Source organism: Dermacentor andersoni, chromosome 1 (assembly GCF_023375885.2).
Source record: "Dermacentor andersoni chromosome 1, qqDerAnde1_hic_scaffold, whole genome shotgun sequence".
Taxonomy (NCBI): domain Eukaryota; kingdom Metazoa; phylum Arthropoda; class Arachnida; order Ixodida; family Ixodidae; genus Dermacentor; species Dermacentor andersoni.
In genome coordinates, this window is record NC_092814.1 from 331,787,677 (window position 1) to 331,799,916 (window position 12,240).

Below are 12,240 nucleotides of genomic sequence, written 5' to 3' on the forward strand. Positions count from 1 at the left end.
GCTCGTTTGCAGTGCAAATGCGTTACAATGCCCTCAAGAATGTTGATTCGGGGAGGAAACTTGCCGAACAACTCGGCTAGCTCACTATTTAGACAGCGCAGTTTCGTATGAAGCTTGGCGTAATCTTACATGGGTATTAATATTTAAACATAGATAAAATATATCTTAGCAAATTAATTGTTTAAAGAATAATCATAATATACTAAAATAACATTTTTATGACAAATTTAGGTACGCAACTGTTTACATCCGGGATTTGGCATGAAAATCCTTCAATGCTTTAATGGCCGCCTTTGCTGGCATGTAAATTGTTTGAATTATTCTCTGTAAATTGCGTGGCCATCTAGACTGTAATATAAAGTCGTGTATCTTCGGAAAGTTGTAGGACTTGATGTGGGCCCGTCGGATGTGAGAAAAAAATGCAGAATGTAGTTCATGGAAATGCGTGCGATGCCGTGAGAGAGGAACCACAGGAGGTTAGTAAAGGACGTACAGGAACTAGCGATAATTTCGAGACGGGCCAGAGGCAGAGCTTGAATTCCCTGCATTCCAATTTTATGGCAGATTTAACCGAGAGTGACGACGACGAGGCATCCGAGGTAACCCTGCTTCCTTTCTCTTGCTAGCTGCTCTTTGATCCCTGCGTGTGCGACTCACTTGTATGCGTGTGCCATACGAAACGAGAAAAAAATGCTGCTGCGATCGTTAGGCCTAGGAGGGCTTTTTCTGTCCCCGTCGCGTCAGCCAGCCGCTCGCCCCAGCATTTTTGCCTCGATGCGGTGAGTAGGGCCAGGGTCCCGGCCGGCTGTGCGGCAGTTACTGGTGGCGGGCAGTGAGCTCCTGTCTCAAGCCGACGCGGCTTTCCAACTCTTCTGCGTCCATGTCGGGACTGGCGGCGGTAGCTTACGGGGCAGCACGAGGGTTGCGGTCACGGCGGCGCCAGCGCGGTACTCCGTGCTGTCGCCGGCTACGATCGCGACTCCGCTGTACCGCGTGTGTTCTTTTAACAGTTTATGGAGTCGCGTTGCGCGTGCTGTGCGTGCTTGCTGCGTCAGTAAAAAAAAAGAAAAGAAAGAAAATGGGCCCGTCAGCAGAGGGTCTAGGCCTATCGTTTGCCGACCCCCCTACCCTTCCCCCTTCATTTTTTCACCTCGGGATATTGCACCCTTCGGTCATTTGTCTCAGCAGCCCCGGCAACGGGGCATCGTGGCACTGTTTTCAAAATTTTGGATTCATTGCGGCAACACGGCGCATGTGCTGGTACGGTGAGAGCAGTTGCAAGACGTTTTAGGACAGAGGAAGTGGGCCCCGTGCAGTGCCCTTTCGCGGATCTGAAATATCGGGAGCTTGGCCGAATGAGTGTGGGGGGGGCCTAGTACTGGGCGATGTTTCGTTGCGCAGTCGCCTATCGGACTTGTCAACGCTGTAGCGTCCGAGGTAGGGCGCGCGTCTCTTTTATTCTCTGCTGTGCCTTCTCCCCGCGTCACGTTGCGAGACGCCGCCGAGCCGTGCCCCCGCCGAGAGTGAATGCCCGCTGCCAACGGACGCAGACGGTAGCCAGTGCGGAAGACTGTTTGTGTCCGTGGGGCTGCATCACGGCCTCGTTACGCAGCACGTCTGGAAAACACGAGTTGCCCACTGTTTATTCTGAGTGAGTCCAGCTGAATGTTTACAGCTTTACAGTTTTTTAACTTAGTCCGTCCGCAGGCAAACAAGAACGCTACAAAGAGGAGGGGGAGGGCGATAGGGGAGGGGGCTACGTAGCGCTAGGCCTAAACCTTCGGGCAACGTGTATTGTGCGCTGTTATTAAACCGCGTTAGGACGGCCGCAAGCCTGTGAACGGACTCGGGTGAGCTGGCCGGGTGTAGAAGGATCACTTGTGTATGGTGGGGCATGTCCGCACTTGCGTATGCATGTGCGATCCGGCGTTGCTGCCGTCTCCTCGTGTCGGGTTGAGGTCCCAGAACTGCTTTGAATACGTAGCTATGGGCCGCTTGCTCGCTAGTGTGCCGACAGTGCGTTGCCAGCCGCGCACTGGCCAGCGGTCACTTTGTGGCACTGTATAGTAGCGGTTCGCATCGGCCAGGTAGCTTCTTGCTCCCAAACAGCGCGAATCTCGCAAAACTCAACCGCGCTGTCGGTGGCGTTCGTACTACACAGGCACTGCGTCAAGAGTGCCCCAGCTCAGCGTTGACAAGCGGTCCTTGAGTAAGCGCGCAAGGTAGAGAAGCCATCTGTCTGTACGGCGCGCACGCATATGCTTCCGTCACTGGCCCGTCGTCTGCTGACGCGAGCACTCGTTCGAGAGTTGCTGCCATGTTTGTCGTCTGCAAAGCCGTCGGTGAGACGCGCCATTCCACGGTTGCCGTTAGTGGTGCCCACTCTAGGCTCTTTTAATACCTCTCGGTGTGCGATGGGAGCTTGCCGCCTCGCCTCCACGTAAACAAAAGTAATGCTTGCTGCTGTGTTCCTCTGGTATTAAACTTGACAGGTGGGCTTCCTAATGGACGTGTTTTATGACGTAGCGCGTATACTGCGATTCTTCAGTGATCACTCCTTTGAAGCTCGTAGTTAACAGCTGTGCGTGGCCTTGACTCATTGAGCTTTTACCCCCAGTGTGTGTGAATTGCTTCTGACAATTAGTGAACCTGAGTGGGTTCTGGGTCAGCACCTTGGTCAAGCATATTTTGGCTGTCTAAATAGGCGAGCATAGAAGTGCTCATAGCACGTTATTTCCCAGACCATGTCAAGGCAACATAATTTGAATTTCTATTTCTTGAGAGGTATTCTTTGTGTGTTCTGTTATACAATGACACTTGACAGGCCACTAAATTTTGTTTTGCCCACTAAATGATTTCGTAAGTAGTGTAGAGAGTTGTAAAAGCGAGTGCACTTTGAAGGTAGTGCTGCAACTACTTGTGTGGTGGAATTTACTATGTGTATGGTTAAAGTTGCCTGTTAAATCTGTTCAATTATGTTTATAGCAAACAGGTATTGACATTGAATATCCATTGGTTCTCATTGCGATCTTGGAATATTGTTCCCTGGGAAGCCTTCTGTATACTAACGTTGGTGTGTTCCAGTGTTTTTCTCTCTGTTGAGTAACCCGCAGTGGTTGCTTAGTGGCTATGGTGTTGGGCTGCTATGCACCAGGTCGTGGGATTGAATCCTGGCCATGGCGGCCGCATTTCAGTGGGGGCGAAATGTGAAAACGCCTGTGTACTTATATTTAGGTGCACGTTAACCCCAGGTTGTCTAAATTTCTGAAGTCTCCCACTACGGCGTGCCTCGTAAACAGATTGTGGTTTTGGCACGTAAAACCTTATAATTTAATTTTTTTTTCAGTTGAGTAGAAACTAGGAGAAAAAAACTATCAAAGGTGGGGCAGGAATGTGCGTACTGCTAATAGCGCTAGCGCATGCGAAGACTTGTGTACACTCTTTAGTAGTAATCACACAGGCTTAAATATTAAGGTTTGTGTTGACTAGCCACATGAGAATGACTGTTCAATAAGGTGTCTGAATAGGCGTGTTGCCTATGGGCTAGGTCAGTGTTATTGATCTGCTTATTGCAGTGACAGTAGTAGTGTATACTAAGGATTGTTGATGTGTACTCTGTGACCGGTATCTGGTTCCTGCAAGACAGTCTTGGAGGATGTGTTGAAGTCATACCTCTGTTTTCTTGACAAATGGCTGGTGATGAATTGGTCTGTGTGATTATAGTCTTCACTTTTTTAAACCTTGTGCCAAATTTTGGTGGTTGTGCATGTTGATGTGTGCATGAGTGGTGATGCAATGGAGAAACGCATACATGCATGTATGCTTTTCTTCAATTTCATTTAATTTGCTTCTACTCTTAATGTATGGCAAGAATGAATATACAGTGTATTCTTGTCGTTAATGCATCGGCACTTCTGGTTTTTCTGCTGTTAAGGCTCGCTTTTAAAGGTTGAGTTGCTGAGCAATGTGGGAACTGTTGTGATTGCTGGTTTCCATAGCCTCTTGGTTTGCTTGCAAAGTGCTTTGTCAGTGTGTGATGCTTTCATAAAAGTAGTTGTATTAAAACACAGATAAGCGGTACACTGCCTGCGGTTTTCTGGTTGCTTAGGCCTTACTTGTTTTTGATGCTTGCTGGGGTTTCTGGAACACATGGGAAAAAAGTAGAGGCAGTATTGAAAAGATGAAATGCCACCAATTAAATGAAGATCAGCCAACTCGGGATCATTAATATAAATGTCATAGTAGCCCAGAATTTTAAACAGTGTATGCAAAATTTGAAGTGCTGAATGTGATGGTAATGTGCCCTTGAATAAGAAGCTGCTGGAGAAAGTAATTTCATAACTTCAGCATGACTCGTTCATCTTTAAAAAAGAAAAGTGGACAAAATTAAGCCAGAACTGATTCGTAGCAGTTTTTTTTTCTTATTTTCATAAGATACCACCAATGTTGGATCACTAAAATGTTGTATAGAAATTGAAGAGGTTAATTCTTGTGCAATATGTATTTTTGCTCTTTATGCATGAGTACCATGTGCAATAATGAGACTGACCACTGGCCAGAATGTATTTTGGGATGTTGATTGAAATAAAACAACCATGATTAATAGTGATAGAATCCAGCATGCTGTTCATAATTCAAATAGGAATTACAATTTTAATTTGGCAAAGAAAATCTCGCATACCAGTAAGTTGTGCGGCCTGGTGGTGAAGTCTTGGCACTTCGGATCTGGTAATGAGATTACTGTACGTTATTTGGCTGTTAAGTACATCGTACTTACTGCTTGAAATTCCAGTTCGTGTATTAGGCTTTGGCGCTATATTCTTTAGTTTTGCAAAGTAAATAAAGTGCATGCTATCGAGCAACGCTGCCTTCATGATAACGAGTGGAGTGGCAGAGTTGTTCAGTGCATAGTGGCGCACATGAGGGCTGTTCCATGCGTGCGAGTTTGTGAGTTAGTACCCAGAGTTCTGTGGTCTCTCTGAGATACAAAATAATATCGACTTATTGTGCTGTGAATGAGTGCCAGCACTGCAGTAATAGCACTATTTGCATATCCTTCCATGTAGCTTGACTTGGCTAGAAAAAAGAAAAGCATGGTATTTGGGATCAGCTTGTCTTTCTTGGAGGGAGCTGTCGCTTCTGCATAGATTTGGACCTGTTGTAAAAATAATGCAACACTTCATAAAACATGAATGGTAGGAACATCGGCATGATAAATGAAATATTACTTTCTTTTAGCTAAATCCACACTTCTCGCCTGCTTCTTGCAAGTGCCGGCGTATAATCGCTATCGCAGTCACCTATCGCTGTTTTCCAGCATGTTTCTTGTGCATGACTACATCCTCAATGCAGATAAGAAACTTCTGGTAAAAAATGTTCCATGGCGTTTTCTGCATTACCACTGTATGATTGCACACTCAGACCAGTAAGCTTTCTGTTGCACTAAAAAAAAACTGGTGCATTAAAAATTGGTCGTTGGTCCCTTTACGACATTTGTGACCTGGTGGTCATGCTAAGATAGGCAATTGGAATGTTAGTCATTGCTTGTACTTGTTTCCGTAATCCTACTGCCATTCTTCAGTTGATTGTTACGTGAAATTATTATTTGCAGGAAGTTTGGTTCCTTGTTCGAAAAGAACTGGGCACTGGTGATTTGGCATAGTACTCTGTAGGTGTTGCATTAACCTTTTCATTCACAACCTTGTTTTTAAGTAGCACATTTGTTTCTTCAAGAAAAAAAAGAAGGTGCAATAGAATTGTATGACTTCATTGAATTTGTGGTGGCTTTCTGAAGAAAAAATATCCATTGAGGCAAAAGTTTATAAAGGCGAGATATTGGTTTGGCTGTTGTAACTGTTCGTTGTACACATTGCCAGTGCTAAGGATTTATGTATTCTTACTGAGTTAAGCGGGTGTGTAAAGGTATTCTGGATATTTGAGCATGGTATGGGATGGGGGGGGGGGTGCATATTCAGCTCTTTAGAAATTCATTTGTACTTCGTCTGTGGGTACATCAGTAGTAATACGTTGTGTCGGTGCAAGTTAAAACATGAACAGGCAATAACTGATCACAATGCCTGTTATGCATAATGGCATGTAAATCAAACATGTAATCACGGCGGCCAGTTTTTAAGCATGGTGCAGGCCCAAGTGTATGTTTCAGTTTAAACTAAGCCATCGTTACAAATGCACGGGGACCTGCAAGTGAAAAAAAAATTGGAGTAGTTTTGGAATTAATGTGCTTGAATTTATGTCGATAGTACAACCACTTTCAGGCTTGACTTGAACAACGGAGATGCATCAATGGTGACTTAACCTCCAACAAACAGTAATGAGCAAATGAATGCTCTGGGAGGAAGAATTAAGCTAGCACATTCAAGTCAACCCAACCAGAAAACACCAGCGCCCTTTGCAGGAGAAGCGAAGTGGCTCCTAAGGTGTGTTTATGTCAAGTATGATAGAGACTGTAGTTAACGTTGGAATGTTTCTGCAGTTTCAAAATGAGGATCATAAGCTGTATCAGTGTTAATTTTTTTCATTTTAGCGTTGTGGTAGGGGATTCAGTTGAAGCTATATATTTACTTTTTTGAGGCTAATTAAATTAAAGCCTGCTTAACCTGTTTTGGCACTTCATCAGTGATTGTTTTCTTACTTTAAACTGAAAAGGGAGGAGTATGTTCTCTTTACATTCCTTAAGTCTGCTTTAACTGAAAAAGGTTAGTGTTTTCAACAGCAGCACAATGGAGGAAAATTAAATGCAGGTGATTATGCTCCAGTGTTGTGTAATTTTGTAAATTCATTTCATGATAGGAGTGCATACTTGGGATTGAATTGGCACACACTGACACATGTGCTAAAATGTCAATTTTCACTGTTGAAAGGTGGTTTCAGCAAGGATAAAAATCAAGGATTTCTTGTACAAAAGCTGTGCAAGAGCTTGTCAAGATGCGCCACTCAGTTTGCATGCATGTTATGCATGTATAATATGTATCCCTTCCGGTAGTGAACTAGTTGTTACCTTTATAGGGAGTGGCTGTCACATTTTCTTAGGTTAATTGTGTAGTTGTGCTATTGGTATATATGTGCTGGTATATTAGGTGGAAAAGAAAGCCAGAAATTATATTTCTAGATAAAACCTGAAGCAGTATCAAATTTTGTTGTAAGGTTTGGCAGCTCTGTTCAAGAATGCTGGTTACATTGAAATCGCTTAAACCTTTAAGGTTATGCTCGTGGGGAATTCCAGCAGCCAATTTGGAGCACCTTTTGCTTTGTGCATAAGAATGGGCATTCTTTTTTGTCAGTTTCAGGTAAGACAGCAGTTTCGAGAGGTAATTTTCATCTTGCATTGTGAATTGAAAGAGCTTGTGCCCATACAAGTACGCCACTAGTATTCACCATTTGTCATTAAGTTGTGTCCACTGTGACTGGGTTTTGTTGTGCTTTGTTGTTGGATATGGTAACTATAACTGTTGACTATTTTAGTTGTAATGGCTTCATAGTACGGTGCAGGAGGTTTGGTATGTCTTGGAACTGAAGCTTTCAGAGAAAAGATGATTCCTCATGTTTGGCACATCATATCTGTCATGCTGGTGGTGTTTAAAAAAAGTTACAGTATGCCATTCTACTTACCTTTCCAGGTGCTCAAGCAAAACTGAAGTATTAAATGTAAATAATGCTGAATTCAGTAATACCTAAATTGTTAACCCTTCCTGGTCAGAATCTTTCAGTCAAGTGAAAATTTTGTATTCATGCATGCAAACGACAAGTCACACACACACACAAAAAAGTTCTGTAGATTTTGGCAGTGTATCTAAGGCTTTTCTTATAAACACTTAAACATATTCAAGGCATTGTAAAGTGGCCCAACGTTCTTCAGACTTTCTAATAGATAGTGACAATGATGGGATTGTATGGCCACAGATTATTTGAAGGCCGTTTTCATATAACCTTAGGCATGTTATATGTATTAGGCAGCGGGCTCTAGATAGTGTCCAGATAGTGTGATGCAGCGCATGGGCATTTGTGAAATTTCAAGGAGAGCCATATTTATCTGTGGCACAAAATACACATTATGTTAGCATTGCTGGCACTTGGATTTCTGAAAATAATTGTTTTTTCTTGGTGTCGAATATTTCCCACAGAGCCTTATAATTTCTACAAGAATCATTGGACCAAGGCCGCGATTTTGTAGCGATGCCTTTTCCCGATGCTAATGCCTTACAGTGCTTTTCGCAATCGTGAGTGACTGTTCAACGTTGCGGAGCGTCTCTTGAGTACTATTATCATCGGAAAAGGCATTGCCATAAAAGTGCAGCCCAAAAAGGGTTAAAGCAAAACTCATACAAGATAACCAGTGGCTTTTTGTATCACTGGGAGGTTATCTATTTTCTTCAGTGCAAGGAAAGACAAAGGTGACAGAAAAGTACGTGCGGACAGCACTGATGTCTCTGTCGTCTTTGTCGTTTCATGTGTTACGAACTTACCAGACTTGTGTAAGTTTTGTTAGATGGGAGGCGAGTCCACTTTCAGCCTAAATCTAGTACTAATCCCTGGAGTACCATTTGTGTGCACCTTGCAGTTTTCAATATACCAAGAGCCTTGTGGCGATTTTTACTTTGTGAAAAGTAGGGAGGCTTTGTGCTTATAGTCGCTTTATGCTGACGCATGTTTTTTTAAAGACGTCCAAATGTTAAATTTTGCAGAGCTATGAGTGAAAGTAGGACAGCAGTAAACTTGCTGGCATAAAATAGACATTGCGACAGTGACAATGTTAAAAATATTTGATAGTTGTGTAAACTTTTATGCATGAAACTTTATGTCGTGGGCCACTTTCACAAAGCATTTTGTGTGTGCATAAGAGGTTATGTGACAGTAAATTGCCACACTGTAGATAGGTTGACAGAAGAGTAACACTTGTTCAAAGCTTCTTACCTTTGTCACATGACAACTTTGTGGTATCTTGCTGTCACTTGTGCGAAGCTCCTTTTTTTTACCATGGACAAGTCTAGACGCAGGTAAAATGTCTAGTCAAAATGGCTGCTAGAGTGTACAGGGAATTTTATTCTGCTTACCCTTATAGATGAGGTGGTGTTGTCAAACGGGGCCCGTAATATTGTCTTGTTTTAGGAGCAGACATTTCTTCAGTGTGTTCATTTAGAAATGTATGCATGACATAGGGTACTGTTAGTTTGAACTTCTTTATTTTTTCTTCTTCACTGGGAGCTGTGACTTCATGGCATAACCTTATTTATTCGGAGTGGCACAATTAAAGTTTAAAATGTTATATTGAGCAAAAAGCTTTGAGTGTCCATAGGCAAGAGTTACAGTATTACCTAAATTTATCAAATTTTCTTTGTGTGTGTGTGTGTGTTTGTGTGTGTGTGTGTGTGTGTGTGTGTGTGTGTGTGTGTGTGTGTGTGTGTGTGTGTGTGTACATGTCTAAGCAGTTGCAGCTTGTGATTTGAAGTCCTCTAAATGAGTCATTGTTGCAAGAAAAAAACAAAACCCACAGCCGTGAAGGTTTTAGAATGGGATTCTTTATAGAAGTCAAAATTTGTTTTAAAAACACTAAAAAAAGACACTAAAGAGAGAAACAATTGAACCTGTATAAGTGAATTATCCTTATACAGTACCAAAGAAAGCCACTCTTACTGTGAGAAGAGGCTTGGTAAGCCAGAAACGATGCAAAAATTAAAGATGGGTGGTGACCATCCATGGAGGCTTTCGCACCAGCTAGCCGTGACGTCATGAATTTTGATGGCGTCTGCTCCCACCTAGTCAAGCTTTTGTCTAAAGATTGACACCATTTTATGATAAAAGAACCAAAGACTGAACTTGGCAAGTTTGGATAACTTTTACTGCACAACAACGGCCAAAATGTGAGAAAATACTTTGAAATCTGTGACGTCGTGCTGCAGTTTCGGTGCGACATTAAAAAATATATATAAATTTGACCCTTCATTTTCTCTTCTAATATTCAACCTATTACTGCGAAAGGAGTAAAATAGTGTTTTAAAAAAGTACATTGTCAGTTTGAACAGTTCCATTCTTTCTCTTTTAGTGTCCCTTTAATGTCGCATTCCTTAGTGTGAACAAAACAGTATTTTTTATAAATTAGGTGCATCACTGGCTGAACCTAGGTGGTACAAGGAAATCTTTATCCCCTCGTAAAATGCAGTAAAGGTTCTTAAAGCAATTCACTTTGCGAAGGATCAACCTGCCACACAAGTAAATACTGGGCTTCAGCTGCAGGATTCAGCTGTTGGGAGTGGTGTTTTATGTATTGTTGTTTTCCTGTGGCAGTGTGACCATGTTCATAAAGCCAGTGTAGCAGGGAGCAGACGGTAATCGTGATCCCAGGAAATGGATGAGCATTGTGTGCTGATCTAGCATTGTTTCAAGAATTGAGGCAGATTAATATGATCTATTGTTTTTTTTCTTTCTTTTTAACTGCAAAAACATGCTGATTAAGAAAGAGTTCTGTGATGTCCTGCTTGTTTGCTTGAGAAATGTGTTCATGTGTGCTATAAGGTGAGGGTTGGTGCTATGAATTTGCTGGAATTAAAAGTTGCATGCTAAGTGCATATTATTGCATATTGCACATGTTTTGCTGAACCTAAATTCATTCAGAGCAGCTTGGTATGACACACCGTGCAGGGAAAGGAAAATGTTCATGCATGGGCAGTTGCACCAAATCATTTGGTATGCACTTGCTCCATTCTAGCCACAGTAAATTCATAAATACAAAGCAACTGCTTAGTGAGAATTCAGTCTTAGAGCAACACCTGGGTGATGAGAGAGGCTGTAGAGTGAGAGTCCTGGATTAATTCTGTGAGGGGAGCACGAAATTGAGTTGCACTGCAAGATTTTAACACGATAGCGTTAACGGCCCTGTGTCGCAAAAAATCCCCCGTCGGCGTCCAGCGTCGCATGTCGTCTTGGCAAAAATATTTTTGAACCGTCCAGGCCCTCCATGTGGCAAGAAAGTTACTGAACCAGATGAATTTCTCAAGCTAAAATACGTAGAAAAATCATAAAGGACAACTTGCACGCATCCTACAGACATGATAGCGTCTGTTGATACCGTTGGATTGTAATTTGAATATACGAGAAAACATAATTCTGTTACACGGAAACTCGAACAAACCCTTTTTCCAGCATTTCTACCATTCATAGTCTGGCCACACCGTCCACAATTTGCGCGTGCCCGCGCTTGAATATCTCGGAGGCCATGGAGGGGCCGAGCGTTTCCCAGTAAACATAAACGATTAGATTCGCTGCAGTTGCCGGGAAGCGCGAGAAGCAGTCGGGGATCTTTGAATGCTATGGTGTTCCACCCTTAAAGGCGAAGCTTAAGCACCCTCTAAATTTTTTGTGATTCAGTGTTAGTTTTGCTGATAGTGAAAAGGAAAGCTCCATTTTCATTCTTGACAGTGTGCTACACTTGGCCATAACCTTTGATGTCATAGTGAGCATTTTCAGGAACTTCATGGTTGGACATGATGCGATACTAGTGCTATGCGACAAGGACACAAGGTGACGCAATACGGTGCTACACAAGCCAATCAGTGACGTGTGGTGTTGCCTTCGTATCCCTGTCACCTAGCACTAGTATTGTGCCCAACCCACTAAAAGAACGCAATGTGCTTGCAAGATTGGCTGCCATCGGTGTTTCAGTTTTAATCTTTTCATGGCATGCCAGTCCTGCACTTCTAAATGTTGCCCGTCATCATTTCTGGAAACGTAACACGCTGATTAGCTTAGCCTGATGCTTTCTATCAGTAGTTCTTCAAACTGAAGTGAACTTCAGATGTGCTTGTATGTTGTTGGTGTATGTCGTGAGTGCACCATTTTGCTGGTGTCTGGAGCTCAAATTGCCAAAATTGAGCTATGTGCGACGTCTGTGATGCCATTGGCACTCGTGTGAACTGCTGCACGCCTAAGTGAATTGGGGCTCTTTGATCCTTCCAGTTGCCAGTCTGCTGCTAGGCTTCATGTTTCAGATCTCGGAACATAGTTATTGGTAAGAAGCATGGGGTAAGGGTGGGGCTGGGTCTGCTCATATTGTTTCACTTAGAAACAATAAATTATAAATCACCACTTCCTTAAACATTGCAAAGAGAGAGAAAAACCCGCAAATATCATGAACCCGGAGTAAGATAAAACAATTAAATAACACTTATATTTGCTCTTTTTTTTTTCCATCCACATTTGCCATTTCTAATGCTGTTCAAAAAGAAA

The 12,240-nt window shown here is 42.7% G+C and overlaps 1 protein-coding gene across 1 annotated transcript in view; it reads left to right on the top strand.

Moving 5' to 3' along the window:
• Nucleotides 1-265: 265 nt before the first annotated feature.
• LOC126516797 (ankyrin repeat domain-containing protein 17-like) overlaps nt 266-12,240 on the top strand; it is a 228,066-nt gene continuing 216,091 nt past the window's right edge. The window contains exon 1 of the mRNA XM_055063998.2: nt 266-599. Within this exon, the coding sequence (XP_054919973.2) occupies nt 420-599 (180 nt within the window). The 5' untranslated portion in view covers nt 266-419. The remainder of the gene's footprint in view (nt 600-12,240) is intronic.